The sequence below is a fragment of the Nycticebus coucang genome, chromosome 3 (genome assembly GCF_027406575.1).
Source record: "Nycticebus coucang isolate mNycCou1 chromosome 3, mNycCou1.pri, whole genome shotgun sequence".
Lineage (NCBI taxonomy): Eukaryota > Metazoa > Chordata > Mammalia > Primates > Lorisidae > Nycticebus > Nycticebus coucang.
This window is the reverse complement of record NC_069782.1, coordinates 16498859-16516539: the sequence shown is the minus strand read 5'-3', so window position 1 is coordinate 16516539 and position 17681 is coordinate 16498859. Positions and strand designations below refer to the sequence as shown.

The 17681-nt window shown below is 39.4% G+C and overlaps 1 protein-coding gene across 3 annotated transcripts in view; it reads left to right on the top strand.

The window, feature by feature from the left end:
- The window catches only part of TCP11L2 (t-complex 11 like 2), a 43307-nt gene extending 33056 nt beyond the window's left edge, over positions 1-10251 (top strand). For all 3 annotated transcript variants that reach the window (XM_053585540.1, XM_053585542.1, XM_053585541.1), the window contains 4 exons: positions 272-459; positions 669-850; positions 4612-4784; positions 9541-10251. In XM_053585540.1, the coding sequence (XP_053441515.1) occupies positions 272-459; positions 669-850; positions 4612-4784; positions 9541-9785 (788 nt within the window). In that variant the 3' untranslated portion in view covers positions 9786-10251. The remainder of the gene's footprint in view (positions 1-271; positions 460-668; positions 851-4611; positions 4785-9540) is intronic.
- The last annotated feature ends 7430 nt before the right edge of the window (positions 10252-17681 follow it).

The following is a 17681-nucleotide window of genomic DNA, read 5'->3' as shown; positions in this document are numbered from 1 at the left end:
AAGTGTCACTTAAAAGAGTTCTGCCTCTTAGGCTCTTTCCTGGGCAACCTCTACTCCTTCCACTTCCTTTGTGCTTTCTAGTATTCATTGTATTCTGTTATAATTGTTAGTTTACAGATCTGTCTCCCTATCTGGAATATAAACCCCTTGAGAGGTGTGGGCTGTGTCTTTTCATTCATGCCCAGCACCTAACAGCGCATCTGTGATGTGGAATGCATAAATGAAGCGATCAGTTAGCTGTAGGACAAATATGTGGCCTTTTCACTCTTAGGTGCTCTTGATCAAACTACAGAATGGATAAGAGAATCTGTAAATGAAGAATTACTTCCTCTCTCTGAGCCTGCTTTACCTCCTGGGGCTGAAAATAGCTCCAAGCCAAGCCTGAGCCCTACGTTGTTGCTAAATAACAGTTTCTTGAAACTATTACAGTGGGATTATCAGAAAAAAGAATTACCAGAGGTGAGTGATTTTTTTTTTTATTCCCCCAAGTTTTCCAGTATTTTGTTTCTTAAGTTCTGACTTTGAATCAGCTGGTCTGTGTTGCATGTGGTTTAGTGACTTTACTAAAATCAGATAAAAATGAGAACTTGGATATGACATTGCTTCTTTTACATTTTCATGATATTGAGCTTCCTTTTCTATTTTTACATTTTAAATAAATATGCTAGACACTCATGACAGATGGAACACGTCTTCAGGAACTGACAGAAAAACTGAATCAATTGAAAATTATTGCCTGCCTGTCCCTAATTACCAACAACATGGTGGGTGCTATTACAGAAGGTCTGCCTGAGCTTACAAACAGGTTAAAAAGGATTTCAGCTGTTCTACTTGAAGGCATGAACAAAGAGTAAGTTCCAAATGTATCTATCTGCTCCTTTTTTAAGGCTCTGCGTGTATTTCAGAGAACAAGAATAACCTTGAACATCTGGATGTGATATTCAGGACTGTGCTTTAGAGAAGCTTATCTTACACCTTCTTTTTCTCAAATTTCTTTTAACATCTCTGAGGTTGAGATGTCCTTTCATAGGAAGGGAGAGGTGTAGTATGAAAAGTGTAGTATTTCTACTTAACGATGGGTGCATGCATGAACTTCTCTTTGACAATGCTGTGGAAAAAAATCAACTCCTCCCTCATTCACCAAGCTCATCAGAAAGGGATTTCTAGATTAAATTGCTCTGAATTCATTTTTCTGCAATGAAATGTTTATTGGCTTCACTAACCCATCCTGCTATGAAGTCTTTAAAGTAGTAATAATTCTGTCCTGCAGAGATGTGACGTAAGTCCACTGAAGGGTTTTGTTTTTGCTAACTATATCTCCAGTGTTATACCCTCATTGAATGCTAGAATTACATTTTGATTTTGCATTTAGATCATCCTGTTAGAAATCCTATGCAAATATTGTACCCTCATATTTATTAATTTGAATAAAGTTTTATTAAAAAGAAATCCTATCCAACTCAGACAATTCCTAGTTTTGGTCACTGGCTGTTTCCATTGATCTTACATGAGTCACCCCCTGCTAGTTCTGTTTTCAGGTATTTTCAGGGATGTATCTTCTTTATTCCTATTATTTTTTCTTTCTTCCTTTTTTTTTTTTTAGAGACAGAGTCTCCATTTATTGCTTTCAGTAGAGTTCTGTGGCGTCACAGCTCACAGCAAAATCCAGCTCTTGGCTTAGGCGATTCTCTTGCCTCAGCCTTCCGAGTAGCTGGGACTACAGGTGCCCGCCACAACGCTCGGCTATTTTTTTGTTGCAGTTTGGTAGGGGCTGAGTTTGAACCCGCCACCCTCAGTACATGGGGGCGGCGCCCTACCCACTGAGCCACATTATTGAAGGGAGATACACCTGTCCTCACTTCCTCTGCTCATTAGTCAGAGATCCTATAAATTACTTGATAAAATCCTAGAACATTAAGAACCAGAAGGAACCCAAGTGCTTACAGACCCTAAACTTCTCATTTTCAGCTGAAACTTAAAGTGAGAATAGAATTTGCCATGAGCTGCACAGCTAGAAAAGGGAAAACCAAAGCCCTAGCCCTGATCTGACCATCTCAAAGCCACGTTCTTTCTCCTGATTCTGGTACTCACCTCCAGGCTCATTTCATATTCCAGGACCCAAGACAAATACTGACAAAAACCTCTAATTTTGTAATTGGTCTTGGCATTTCTCCCACTAGGTAACCATTACAATTTCCAGAAGTTTTTATTGATTAAATCTTTAATGAACACCCAAAGCTGTTTAAGTATTAATGTAAAACATATACAGAGTGATCACTAAGAGGACAGGTTAGGTCAGACAGACCAGGGTTTAAATCCCGGCTCTGCTATTAACTTGTTATATGCATTTCAACAAGTTCTTGAATCTCTCTGAGCCTCACTTCCTCACTTGTAAAAAGGGAATAATATTAATAATTGTACCTCCCTTGGAGTTGTGAGAAGATTCATGTGAAGTACTCAGTACAGGTGTCTGGCACATAGTATGTCCTAGGGGAATGTTAACTATTAATGACTATTTACTTGTTAAATAATCTTTATAGCTTTATCTGATTGCTTATCTGGCTATTTAATTTTTTCCCCTTTGTTAGGAAATGAATACAGGCAATTCTCAATTATCCTCATTATAGATGGTGTACTAGTATTCATTCATGATACGAAAAAGCAGATGATATGAAATAACGAGTAGGCCCAGATGTCATTTATATTTGGTTTGGTGATGCATCTTGAAAACCAACAAAGTTTTACCTTCTTTATTATGAATAGGAAATTATGGCTTATGCTAATAAGCTTATGCTATTTCCTTTAGCCTAAAAAACTCACTGATTAAAAGGAGGAAGAAACCAGGGCAATATGGACAAAATGTCAGGAGGTAAAACTTCTGCCTCAAACAATCTACCCTTAGGTTGCAGAACCTCAAAGGCAAGTCCAGTATAGAACCTCAAAGGCAAGTCCAGTGTGGGTTTATAACAAATTCCAGTCAAGGCATAATAACCAAGGACTTATCTTTTATTGCTATTAGTGATGATAATAATGCAATAATAATGATAAACCATTTTTCTTCTTCATCTGATTAAGCATTTACTATATGTCTGACAGTCTGCTAAGAAGTAATATAAGCATATAGCAAGTTCACTGGTAGAACCAGGATTTGAATCAGCTGGTCTGTGTTGCATGTGGTATCCACGTGACCCCACAGCTTATGTTCCAACTCCTTCCATTGGATCACCTCGTATCATTGGGCCCTCTCCCTATCCTTTAATTCCCATTTTGCAGGGTTATTTTAAAGACCCTTCTGGTTAGTTAGATATAATTTTTAGTCATCATTCCCTATTAGTGTAAAGCCAACGAATGCCTTTTCTAATTACCCCTTTTTCCTTACCTGTTAAATAATCCATCCCTTAATTTTGTTTTACAATATTCTAGACTCTATATATTCGGGGTTATTCATCAGTTACTTGAAAGTAATAAAGAGAAGGAGCTTATTAACTTGGGTCATGATCAATCAGAGTTTTATGTAATTTGACCTTTAAATATCTTTGTTTTTTTTTTTTTAATTAAGTCATTTGTACATAGATCATAAATACATTTATGCCATTATGGGATTCGATGTGTTGATTATTTGTACAAATTGAAGTGCTTACATCCTACTAATCAACATAGCTTTCACCTCATTTACCCAATTACAGCGTTAAGACATTTGTGTTCTACACCTGACAGATCCAATTTGTACTTGCAATATGCTCCATAGGTGTGGTCCCCCTACTAACCCTCCCTCTATCAACCGACCCTCCTCCCTTCCCCTCTCTCTCCCCTTCCCTGCTACATCCTAGGCTATAGTTGTGTTTCATTTTTCATATGAAAGTGTAAGTGATTATAAATTGGTTTCACAGTAGAACTGAGTACATTGGATATTTTTTTTTCCATTCCTGAGATACTTCACTAAAAAGAATATTTTCCAGCTCCATCCATGTAAACATAAAAGAGGTGAAGTCTCCATTTTTTTTAATGCTGCATAGTATTCTATGGTATACGTATACCACAATTTATTAATCCATTCATGGTCAATGGGCACTTGGGCTTCTTCCATGACTTAGCAATTATGAATTGAGCTGCAATGAACAATCTGGTGCAAATATCTTTATTATCAAATGGTTTTTTTGTTGTTTTTGATTGGTATTATAGATTTACTGCTCAGACATAGATAAATGAATGGATTCCTCTTTATTTTCCAATTACATTTTTAAAAGTATGAATGAATCAATTCAGAACAAAGGATTTAGTTTAAGAAGTTGGTGTTTTCTGCCCTGTTCTGATAGCCCTGCGTGTAAATAGAGTTGCTGACTTATTTTCAGAGACTGCATTTTTTGCCTTTGCTTTTCTATTCAAACATCACCTACATTAATTGAGTGTTTTTAAGCATTTAAAAATCTGCAACATATGAGGGTTGGTGTTTGGGAGGAGGTTACTGTTTTATAAGTCCATTGTAATAGAGGTTATTACTGTCTGTATAAGAGAAAATTGGTAGACCTCTGAAACAAGTTCATATATTAAAACCCAGAAACCTGATGAGCAAAAACTTTCCTTGATGGCATTTTGTTTTATGTTTTGTAGGACCTTTAACTTGAAGGAGGTCCTGAATTCTATTGGTGTTCAGACTTGTGCTGAGGTTAACAAGACCCTGATGGAAAGAGGTTTACCCACTTTAAATGCTGAGATTCAAGCTAACCTTATAGGTCAATTTTCAAGCATGGAAGAGGAAGACAATCCTATCTGGTCCTTGATTGGTGAGTCCCCATGTTTTTTACTGGTTTCTGCTTCAATTACAATTTGCTTTAACTTTCTAGTTCTGACTAATTTAAATGTGAATCAAATTTCAGTCTTAATACTTTACCTGCTTTTTAAGGATAAATATGGAAAATATAAGGAAAAATTAATATTTTTAAAGTTTTGAGATTCTTCTGTGTCTGTGTGTATATGTAGTGGGAAGGGAGGATGTTTCAGGGCCTACTATCTTAACCTATTCAGCCAATAGATTTCTGTGAAGAAAATAACACCATGCTGGCAGTAATGTTAAAGTCAGGATTGATCTGGAGATCAATGCAACAATTCAAACCAGTGAACAGTGTGTTCACCAAAAGTAGGTCTCAGGTCTGCTGTGAGCAAGCCTAATGGAACTTGGTCAGGCTTAAAGAGACAAAGAATAAAAAAGCTGTGGAACTGGGGTGCATGGTAAGTGGGCTCTTTTTGTACCTAATGGCCATGAAAGTGATGATCTTGTGTCAAGCTGTGTAGGTAAGTTGGGGAAAGGAGACTGTATCAGTTAGGACTTTTTCTATTATCTGTGACAAAGAATCTAAACTTCTATAATAGCTTACGTAAAAAGTGCATTTATTCTCTTATGTATCTGAAAAGACCAGGAGGAGGGCTGGCTGCTGGTAAAGCTCAATCACAGCTTAAACTCTGTCACCAGCCTGAGTTTTCCTGCCTTCCTCCAGGTTGGCTCCCTTTGTAGACAGACTCTTCTCATAACAGCAAGATGGCGTAAGCCAGCCTACATCTTTCCATATTTAAGTCAAATGAAAAAGGAATCCACCCCCTGTTAGCTCAGCCAGTGACCCTAGCATTGCATCTTATTGGTTTCAATTGGCTTGACTTGAGGTCATGTCCCATTCTTGAATCAGTCTTGGTGACCAGAGGAGAAAGAAGTTAAGCCTGAGACATGTGTTCACTTCTTTCCTGAGAGTAGGGTTGAGATAGTTACCTCCAAACAAAGTCAGAGTATTAAGGCCATAGAAGGGAGAGTGACTGGTGTGCGGCAGAAAGCAATTATCTACTCCAGAGGTTGAGGCATAAAAACTAGGAGGAAAACAGTATAGAATTAAAGTATACTACCATTCTAGAACAGATCTGCAAGTTTTCAAAGTGCAACATTAACTACCCTAAGGATACAAATACATTTTATTATTTACTTGAAGCTCTCAAATGTTTTTTTCATCCTTATCCCTGGGGACATGAAATGCTGGTGATCCAGGTTGCACAGGCTACCTGAGTGGGTCAAGGCTTCAACCTTGCTCCCAGAAAAGAACAGCGCTGGTGTAAATACCACTGGGGCTGCAGGAAAGGCTGCTGCTGAGAGGGGACGGTTGATAACAGTAACAGAGCATAACAGCAGCCCCCTGTGACTGAGCTCTTATCTATTTACCATCCTATGCTGATATGTGTCTGTCCTCACAATATTGGCCTCCAGCTAAACAGCTGATTCCTGGAAGAGTAGTTCCTAGGGGGAAGAGGGATAGAATGGAGACTGAGACGCTGTCTAGCAGTCCCTGCCACATTGTTAGATCCCCACTAGTAGGCCTCACAAAAACAGGGTGCATGTTTGTTCACTGTTATCTCTCTGGACAATGCTGAGTCCATATATAATATTTAATAAGTATTTGTGAAATGGGTGAATGCATGGGAGGCTTGGAGAGGTTAAGTAACTCAAGGTCACATAATTAGCTGGAGGGGATGCAGGGAGGAGATGGGGTTGAGATTCTTTCCTAACTTGACTCCGAGCTCATCTTCCTAACTGCTGTGGTGGGCCTTTTGGTCAGAGGTGGAGCCCTGCTGTTTGTTGGCTGAGTGTACTCTGTGCCCTTGCTTTAGACAAGGGAAGTACTTGCAATATAAAAAGGGAGAGGGAAGCCGAGGGCCAAGAGATGCCTCTTAAAATCCGGTCAAGCAACTTTTGTCCACCCAGCTTTCCCCAGTCCAATTTTCCTGTCCTTTTGCTAATTGAAGGCACTTTTTAACCTTATTCAAGTACTGTTGCCATTAGCAACTCCAGTGACTCACTTGGGCGGCTCTCCTTCAACTCTGAAAGCCAAGGACACACCTTTGGCAGGGACTCCATTTGGCTGCTCCTAAAACAAATGCTCCTGTCACTTTAGTCTTGGCCTCAAAACTAACTTGTTCGCAGAGGAGACAGAACTACTTGTCAGCATAATAACAATTTTGAAATGATTTCTTCTTTATTATTATTTTTTTTTTTACTGTGGGTTCTTTATTTAAGAACAAAGTGATGAGTGATGTGGGGATTAAAATCAAGAGCATCATTGAACTTCACCTTCCTTCCAGCCAGCTCCTGCCCTTTGTGTTCCCAGTTCCTTCCTTAGTGGTTGAAGAACTTAATTCCAAAAGCCCTGGTACAAACTCCAGGTTTTCCTTCCCTAGCTTCTTTCTTTTCCCCGTACCCCAGCCCCCATTCCTAGAAGGGCAGGCACCCCGTTTTGAATGCCTAGGAGAGCCCAGAGTGGTTATAGAGACAGAGGGAAAGGCTTCTGCCTGGTGGTAAGAGACCAAGGTGAAGTGAGAGCTCCCATAGCCTGGGGTTCTGAAATGGGGCCCTGGGGCCAGAGGAAAGGGCACTGGTCCGCCTGAGAAAGCAGGCCAGCAGCCTGGAAATAACTCTCATTGGAATAGTCACTGCGGGATCGCTTGCCCTTCTGGTGCACTCGGACCGACTGTGTTCTTCTCCAGCCCAGGCTGCTGGCAATGTGACTGAGCTGCAGCATGGGCTTCAGGTGCCACAGGGACAAGTTCTTCAGGTTGCCTCTCACTATTTCTTGATACTTTTCTTCTTTGGGGCCTGCATGAGGGTCTCTGTTTTGCCTGTCTCCTGAGGATTTTCATGGTCATCAGCTTCCTCACCCACCACTGCAGCAGGGGCCTCAGCTTAAACATGTTCTTGAAATGGAGCTGTAGAGCCTCAAGGTGATAGTCAGTTGTTTGGCTGAACACCTTCCCAGAGAGATCCCCAGAGTGAGCCCCATCTCAGCCTGAGTATATTGCAGGCCCATCCTCTTCTGCTTCAGGAGCTTGGTAGATTGCCCGAGTTCTTTCTCAGGGTTTTGCTCTATCCTCTCCTTCTCCGCTTCATTGGGGGTGGGGGGGACAGGCCTGGGAGGAGTTGCTTGCCACTCCAGCACCATTGGGTTGAGAGATGTCCACGCTACTTTGGGGCACTAGCCACACTCCAACCTGAGGTCCATAGTATGCCATCCTTATATAGAACTCATATAGTGGAGGGCATGAGGGATCCCCCACACCCCCAAGGCTGGCCCAACCCCCAGCCTGACTCCTGGCCCTCAGGGAGGGCCTTGGAAGCTTAGCCGGGATGGAGAGTTAAACCAGCCCAGCTCCAGCCCTCTAGTCCCATCTCTTCCACTGCCTGGTGGTGGGGGCAAGAAGGCAAAATCTGAAGTCAGCTGTCCCACCATGGGGAAGGAAGGTGCCCCAAGCTGGGGACTTGGTGAAAATAGGTTTCGTCAAACTTTTTTGCAGTAGAGTGTTTGGGCCATATCAGGTAAATATAGACCTGAGCTTGTGAGAGTCAGGCTATCAGTCTAAAGGAAATTATTACTCAGTTAAATCTTAATTTTCTGCCTGCAGAGGAGTTAGAAAAAATTAAGCACTTAGATCTCTCGGACACAAGAAGAGTTCACCCAGTGTTAGCCCTGGTTTTCTCATCTGTTGAGGGTACCCATAGTCTGCCTTCTTTGGTTTTTAGTTGATGTGCTATTTACTGGAGAGATTACAATTCTCAATTCCTATAACAGTTCTTTCCAAAAAGATATTAGTAAGGGAGTTTTCTTTCAAGCCATTTTCCCTCAAATATATACAAAAACCAAGTAAAAATTATTTAAGGATTACCTGCTGTGTAGATTATTTGCATGTCTACAGCCATCTACATTTTTAGTTAGTAACTTCAGGTGTATAGATGATTTTTCCTTGTTGAAAATTACAAATAAGGCATAAGTCACCTTTGCTTTCCTGCTCCGGTCCTCATTCCTCCCTGGCTGCCACTGTTTCAATTTGGCACCTGTATTTATAGAGATTTTTCATTCCATTCTCACTTAAATGCTCTATTTTTTTTTTTTTAATCAGTTAGGTATTGCTGTGCAACAAATTACCCAAAACTTCATAGCTTAAAAAAATATAAACATTTATTATTACTCACAAGTCTGTGGGGCAGCTGGGTAGTTCTTTTGGTCTTGCTGGACCTGCTAATGAATTTGTGATCCTCTTTGGCTTGGATTGGTCGCTCTGCTGATCCTGGCTGGGCTCTCTCAAGTGTTTGGGATATGGTTAGCTACAGGCTGGTCTAAGATGGCCTCAGAGGGTTTCCCTCCACTTGGTCTTCTATTCTCCAGCAAGCCCAATCTTATTCTCAGGGCAGTGGGAGGTTAGAAAGTGGACATAAACCATGCTTCTTGAGGCTTGGGCCTGGAACTGGTACCCCAGCATTTCCACTGCATTCTGTATGGACCAAAACTGTCTTAAAGGCAGCCCAGACTCAAGGAATAGGGACCCACAGCCTTTGATAGGAGGAACTGCAAAGCCACCTTACAAAGAGCGTGGATGCAGGGAGGGGTAAGTAATTGGGAATATTATTACAGTCAATCTACTACTTGTTATTTTTATTAAAAAATGTAGGTACATTTTTTAATAAATTAATAATGGGACAGATGTAAAGATATCTCTTTTTTTTCCCTTTAGATAAACGAATTCAGCTATACATGAAAAGCCTACTTTGTCTTCCAAGCCCTCAAAAATGTATGCCTCCCGTGCCAGGAGGCCTTGCTGTCATCCAGCAGGAGTTAGAAGCCCTGGGCTCTCAATATGCAAACATTGTGAATCTCAACAAACAAGTGTATGGACCATTTTATGCCAACATACTTCGAAAGTTGCTCTTCAGGGAGGAAGTTGTGGGGAAAGTAGATGCTTCACCTCCTCCTAACTAAAGAGGAGCTGACATGGGATAAGAGATTGGAAATCCAGCATTTTGGTGTCCAGTCCATTTCCACTGATGGCATTATAGAGGCGGCACATTTCTCAGTACTGTCCGTGGTGCAGTGTTAGCCCGAGTCTGTGTCATATGGTGATATTAGCATTACAGAAGACATATTGCATAGACTAGAACTAGACCCTATTTGTTTGCATCATTTTCAAGTTTAAAATAGATGTTTGTAATGAACAGAAAGCAATTTGTAATTACTTATATTACGTATATAATACTTGTAATAAATGTTTTTTTAAGCATTTATATTCGGCTTATTCATTCAAGCCATAAGGAGAAGTTGTTGTTTTTCTTGTCATTATCAAATCTAATGATTTTTAATTTTAGTACAACTTCTTAAAGGGTTAAAAATTGTGAGAATAACCAAGGAGATTGTTGTTCTGAATAAATGATGTGAAATAAACATAATTAGAAATGTAAGTTACATTTTATTAATGTGTAATAGAAACTTACATAGTAAGTCTTTAGATTCCACAAGTGTACCAAGTCAAATTTTATAATGCCAATTGTCAGTATTTATTAAGAATTTAAACTTTTTAAGTACCTTTTAATATTATACACACATGTTAGATAAAACCTTGTTTGTTTAGTGAAAATAGAAACAAATCCCTTCTAAATTTTTATTCAAGAGTTTGGCTGCTTCTTACAAATTAACCTATTCTCTGAGAAAACAAATTTTTGCACAAATTTAGTGAATGTCCTTGCATTTCTCAGGCCATTAATAAGGTTTATATAAAATTTTAATACTTTTATGTAAGACAGGACTGGTTTGAATCAGTAAGGAGGAGAAGGGAAGTTAGCAGTAAAATGAGATCCTCTTCTCCATGGAGTTCATATCGGAGAAAGAAACAGTTGAACTCTGGATTTCTTACCCATATAACTTAACTAGCAAATGTCTTTTGTGCTGATTAAACCCTTCCCGTGCTGTGACCAAGATGCTCTTCTAAGTGTTATTACCATTTGCCATTCTTGAGCATTAAAGCAAACTTGGAAACCTGGGCGCTAGTTGTCATTGGAATTTTAGAGAAATCTGCTTATCTTGGAATTACATACTCCTTTTGGAGCGAAGGAAGCACTACAGTTTGGAGTCACTGTTTAAAAAGTGCTTTGCAATAAAATACATTTTTTGTTATTTTGTTTTCTAAGGACTGAATTGAACCTTAGCACTCTGGTGAGGAAGAGTAGGTAGGATGTAAAAAAGTATTCCTGTCTTCTCTAACCTTCTTTTCCTTACCTTAACCTTCACCATTATGCTGTTATTTCATTATTTTATAAAGTTCTAGGAAATTGTTGTGTGAATAAATTATCTCCAATCTTTGCATTTTGAGGGACCTGCCAAAATTTTGAGAAATTCTGAATGTTTTTCCCCCACTATGCCCAATACATCCATTCTCTCCATTTAAGCAATTTATGTAAGTGGAATTTTACCGAAGAGCACATCATTGGTCTTATCAATTTTTTTCTTTTCCTACAATTCTGTTATGCACATGTTTTCCTGTGCTTAGAAACCATGAAGTGCTGAAGACTTTTGTTTTCCTTTTTCTCTTAAGCTGAAGTAGTTTTCAGCTGTGCTTACTTTGGGGCAGGGTGGCAGGGGGACTCAAACAGTAGAAAGTTAGTATGCAGTGTGATTTTTTTTTTGCTGCTGAGATGAGCTGTGTACTTAACAAGTGGTGTACTTTTTTATTAGATTGGAATCCAGCTGATGTTCTTTTATATACTTGATTATACTGCAGTTGCCAATAGGAAAAAATATACAAACATTTTTTAAAATGTACTTAAAATGAAGGGCATTCTGCTTGTTTGTTTTTTTTAAGTGGCAAAATATAATAAATCTCAATGTCTTGAGCCTGAATGTAGGCAATTACATCTATTAGGATTTTTTAATTATATCCCTTAGCATGTTGCTTATCTGGTTTTTACTTAAATGTTTACTTCTACTTTTAAGGTTTTCCTAATATGGTCTTCTTTTGTAAGATAACTTTTTTTTGGCCAGGGCTGGGTTTGAACCCACCACCTCCGGCATATGGGACTGGCACCCTACTCCTTGAGCCACAGGCACCGCCTGTAAGATAACTTTTATTAAACACCATACACACATTTTTATTCTTCTACTGCTAAAATATGTATTGTGTGCACTTACTAAATTTTAAAACATTAAAAATTATTTCAAGATAGCCAGTGTCTCTGTTTTTTAACCACCTTTGGGGTAGCTTGGGGCTGGAATGTTGGATAGTCTTTATTATAGTTGTTTTAGAATGATTCTTGTGTTGATAATGAGAGCCTTATAGACATCAGGTCAAGTTCGCTCATTCATTCAGTTAACCAACACCTATTAAGCATCTATCATGTGCCAAGAAATATTCCAATTGTTGTGATACATAGATGCTTAGAGACACTGTCCTCAAGAAGTTTATAATCCAGTATGAGGGACAAACTTGTGAACAATCCAACGAAGTGTAGTAAGGGTATAAAATAAGTATGCATAGTGTTAGAGAAAAAAATTTCAAACTCTTTCATAGAGAAGATAATTCTTGAGCTAAAACATGAAGGATACCTACAAACTTGTTAAGAAAGGGAAAAGCACAACAGGCCAAGTTCACAGTAAGTATGGGATAGAGAAATGGTGAGTCCAGGGACCAACATAAGGTAGAAGAGTGAAAGTGATATGGTGAAACAAGAAAGGTGAAAAGGTTCTTGGATGCCAGGCTAAAATTCATAGGGTTGTTGGGGGGAGGGTCCCAAATGAGATAATTACTGAATCTTTTGAAATAGGAGAAGGTCATGACCAAATTTATGGTTGGAAAGACTGCCCTGGCAAAGAACACTTGGTGCTGTAATGTCCTATGTGTGTGTGTATGCATACATGCACTCAGACGGACACATGATACAAGCAATCGAATGGGCTCCAGCTCGCTGAAGCAGAAAAGGAGCTTAACTGAGTGGGTATGAAGCGCTTCACAGACTAATCAGAGGAACCAGGCTTAGAAACTGGGTAGGAACCAAGGCAATGAAAGCTACAGGAATCCAGCCAGGATGGATTCAATGTTGTGGCTTCAGAGGATTTTTCAACTGTCTTTGCATCTTTGCCCCCTCTCTTAAGATTTAAAGTTCCAGACAGCAGCATTCAGTTATAAGTCTAGGTCAAGTGCCCAGGCTCTAATTTACAGCGGAGGGAATGAGAGAGTAGTTGAAACTTACACTTCTGTGATCCCATTGAAGTCATCTGATTAGGGATTTCTCCCTAACAGGAAGGGTATGCTGAGGGGCAGGAAAACAAATTTAACAAACATTCATGAGCTCTTTAAAATTTGAATGTGAGAAATGTGTGAGGAGACCATCCAAACCAGCAGTGCTTCTGAGAATGATACCAAAGGTGATTTAAGGAAGGGCATGGTTACGTGAAGTCAACCTTTCAGGATGTGTAGATGAACTGCTGAACAAACTGCCCACAAATCTCAGTGGTCTCAGTGTAAGCTCATTTCTCATAGTTCAAAGAAAAAGGGGGAAAGGTAGACTGTTGGGGGCAGCTCTGGTAAGCCATTCGGAGACCCACCTTCCATCCATCTTCTGGCTATGCTGTTCTCTAGATATTCATTCCATCCACTCGCTGAAGAGCAAAGAGATTGCCCATTTTCACTCACATTTCACTGGCTAGGATTCATCATGTGGCCTCATCTTCCTGCAAGGGGAGGCTGGAAAATGTGCACAGGAGACAGAGCTTGACGTGGATATTGGTAAGCACTAGCAGTTTCCACCTCAGATCCCTCCAGCTTTCTTGAACAAGCACCAGGGAACCTCCTCTTCATGAAAATAGTTTAAAATCACGTGTCTGCTCTGATCTTTTTGGTAGTAGCTCCCCAGAGCTGTTGAGAAGATTTGGAAGCCAGGTCCAGGATAATCAAGAGTTGTGTGGTTGACTGACAAAGTATGCCACAGACATGGGGAAAACCGTCTTTTGTGCAACATATTCTCACTTCTCTCTAGCATCTTTCTGAAAACAAAAATTCAACCTATTCTATCTTTGGGATATCAAGTTCCAACATTTTCCACTCATTCTGTAGTGAAAATAGGATGGGACTGAGAGCCACAAGAACTGAGTTTCAATTCACTCCTACTACTTAATAGCTATACGAACTCAGGCCAGTCTTTTCATCTCCATCAACTTCAGTTTTCTACCCTACCCACACACCCTACCACCTGCCTACCTTAGAGATATTTAAAAATCAAAATCCTTGGAAATTGTCTGCAACTCCAAGTATAATGTAGCCAGAGTACATTATAATAACTGTAATTTATGAGTCTTAAATCTCTTTCAAGCTTCAAGGGGTTTTAGTATTTTGAGATGTGATGATCAAGTACTTGAGTACATAAAAACAAAAATTGCCCTATCTCATCAGAACTATGGTTCATTAAGCCCAATATTGTCATTGGCAGAGAAAGTCAAGGGCATGCAGAAGGCTGCGGCTATCTCCTTGATGTCAACTTCAAAGGATAGAGACAAAACCCAACATGCTCTAATTTCATTAGTAATCATTTATGACCTTATCCTCCATGATTTAATCTAATCTTTCAAAAATATATATTATCAACTTGTACCCTCTTGTTATCTATTTTTGGAGTAAAGGTTTATTTTTTCATTTCTAAGCATACTATGTTAGCCTCTTTTCCGATTTCAAAGGAAAGGAACATAGGCATTTATTGTAAAGCTTTATGAAAAAGAAAGGAAACCTAGGAATTTGTCTCAGCACCTGCACTTGCAGGTGTGGTGAACCTGAATATAACAAAATAATAGCCACTTAGCACTTACCCTATAGCAGGGCCTACCTTATGCCCTTTATATAAATTATCTCACATAACCGCACAGTAGACTGTGAGACAGGCTCTGCCATCATTTCTGTCTGTACAAAATGACACTCAGAAAGGCTAAGGAGGTTACCCAAGGTCACAGAGTTGGTAAGTACATTTGAACCTGAGGAGTCTAAGCCTGGAATATGTGCTCTTAACTGCTTGCTATATTGGCTCCTTAGGTCATCCAATCAAAAGTGTTTTTCACTATTGCCTTGCTACCAAATTCTGACTTGCCATTTACTTCTCAGCTCCTGTTCTCCTTTAGTGTCAACTAAAAATATCCTGATGACAGAATATGCAGAATATGATTATTTGTCACTAATTGGTATGGGCATTCTCCTCTCCAATTCCCAAAACACACACATCAGAAAAGGATCTCCTGACAACCTACATCAGCTCCCTTACAACTAGCCTACCTGGCGTCTCGGGCAGGTACCTGGCTCTATTGGTTTTGACAGGATAATAAGGTCATATGACACAAAGCAAGGCTTTTCTGAGAACAGTCTGTGGATGTGGCAGGCAGCTGAAGGTTTTTTAACCATGAAGAACGTTCTCTGATTGCAGCATTTAGAGACTTCTGTCCCTGGTCACCCTCACCTTGCTGTTCGTGAAATAACTTCCAGGACTCTCCCTCTGCCTTTACCTTTTTAGACAGAAGAGTCTTACTCTTTCTCTGACATCGTTTCTGGTCTTCTCTAGTTTTATTATGAATTAATTCAGGTATAGCAATCAGAACCATACATCTCCTCCGTTGGAATGGACTAAGGTTTTCAGAAGATAATCTTTTTCTTTTGCTTTTAGCATCTTCATGTTGAAGCCTCAGAATAAATTTCTTTAACATGGCATAAGGGCCAAAAATGGCCGAGCACCCGTGGATCTTTCTAGAGTCATCTAGAAACTTCCCTTGATAATCCCTATGTGAGAACCATACTTGATTGTCAGAATGTGGTATAATTTACTCAAAAGCCCTCATGCCAGTTTCTCTCTGCTTGAAATGTCTTCTGTTAGCCTATGCTTTCAGTGTGGTATTATTGACAGAGTGTTTGAAAACATGGATTCTGGGGCAAATAATTATAAATTTAAATTCTAACTCTACCTGTGAAAATTTCTTAACCTCTATGAGCCTTACTCTCTTCATCTGTCAAGTGGGGATAATCATACTTATCTCCCAGGGGTTGATCATTCAATTAAAGAATGCACACGAAGTGGTTATTCCAATGCTCAACATTTAGGAAATGGAAGCTCTCTCTAATATTTCAGGGCCCAGCTTGGGCACCTTTGCCTTTTCCTTGATCTCCCTTAACCAATTCTTCCAGTTCCCCCATCTGTGCCCCAGAGCACTGGTCAATTTCTCATCTGGCAACCCAAAACTTTAGAGATTAGTGATGGGATAGTATTCCAAAATGTTAATCATTTTCCCTCAGGGAAAAATTACCACCACTAGGATTAATTTCCTAGTCCTCTATTCAAATCCCCAGTGTTTTTGTACTTATATTTTAGGAAAAGGATGTAACAGCTGACAGAAAAGAGAACAATCACAAGACTGTTTTTGTCTTTTTGATTTCAAAAATACATACCCTTTAGGGACCAGAAAGAGGACAAAGAAGTGACCCAGGGTGCAGGTATAATACAGGGATTGTGAGGGACTGTGGCAGCTGTGGCTTTAGGGCTGACATCACTCAGCATCAGCCAATTGTTGCCATGTAGACTGCATTTTGGGACCACTGCTACTTTACTATAGAAACTTAAAAAAATATATCAGATTTAAAAACGTGACTATAATACCAAACTTACTATAACTCATTGCATTTTTTCTTTCAAAATATTTACAAATGATGGGTTAGAACCTGAGGATATAAAGACAAAGACAGTTCCTATTCTAGGAGCTCAGAGTCTGAAGGGGAATTAGATTCATAAACAGGATTATGGTACTGAGTGCTAATTCTTAGGTTAGAGTAGTGATATTCAAAGTGTGATCACTGTACCAACAGCAGTTGGGAACTTGTTAGAAACAAAATTTGTAGGCCCTAGCCTACCAATCAGAAAGCTGGGATTGTTTTAACAAGCATTCCAAATGATCCTGACACATGCTAAAGTTAGAGAACTATCTTGGTAGCGGAAAGCGAAGAGGACTTTGGCGCAAATAGCAAATATACCTGAGCCAACGTTGAGATCCTCTCCCATCTATAACTCACTCTCACAGTCCCTTCCAGGCTAAACAGGCTGCCATCTGCTAATTCAAAAGGATAATACATGCAAGTTGTTTCTTGTCCTTGTAGTTAAATTGTAAGAACTTCAAAGACAGCAACTGGATCTTTTATTTATTTTTTCCTTTCTTCTCCTACTTAAAAGATGTCAGCACAATGCTTAGAAAACACAAGCATTGAAATTTAAGTAGCTGATTTGGAAATAAGACTAATACGGTGCAAGGGTTATACCTTTATGGGAAGAAACTGGAAAGTACATATATATTTACAAACTATAACTTTTTATTGTTGTATGATACACATAAAACCGTTTTAACTATTAAAAATATTGCACAGTTCAACAGCTTTAAATAGATTCACATTGTTGTGCAACCACCACCATCATCCATCTCCAAAAGTTTTGCATCTTTTCAAACTGCAACCCTATATCCATTAAATAACTGTAACACCTACCTTGTTTTTTCCAATGGCCTTTCCCCCACCCCATTGATTTGGAAGAGCTCATTCTAAATTAGGGAGAAGAGCCTTTCGTCTTCTGTCAACTTGCGTTTTCAATAAATTCTACTCATGGTGATTTTTAAAAATCTGTCCAGAAATCTTAAATTTTTCTTTCTTTTCGGTCACTTTGTTGCCCTGGGTAGTGCTATGGCATCATAGCTCACAGCAAACTCAAATTCAAGCTCAAAGTCATTCTCTTGCCTCTGTCTCCCTGGTAGTTGGGATTACAGGCACCCAACACAGAGCCGGCTATTTTTTTTTTTTTTTTTAAGAGCCGGGGTCTT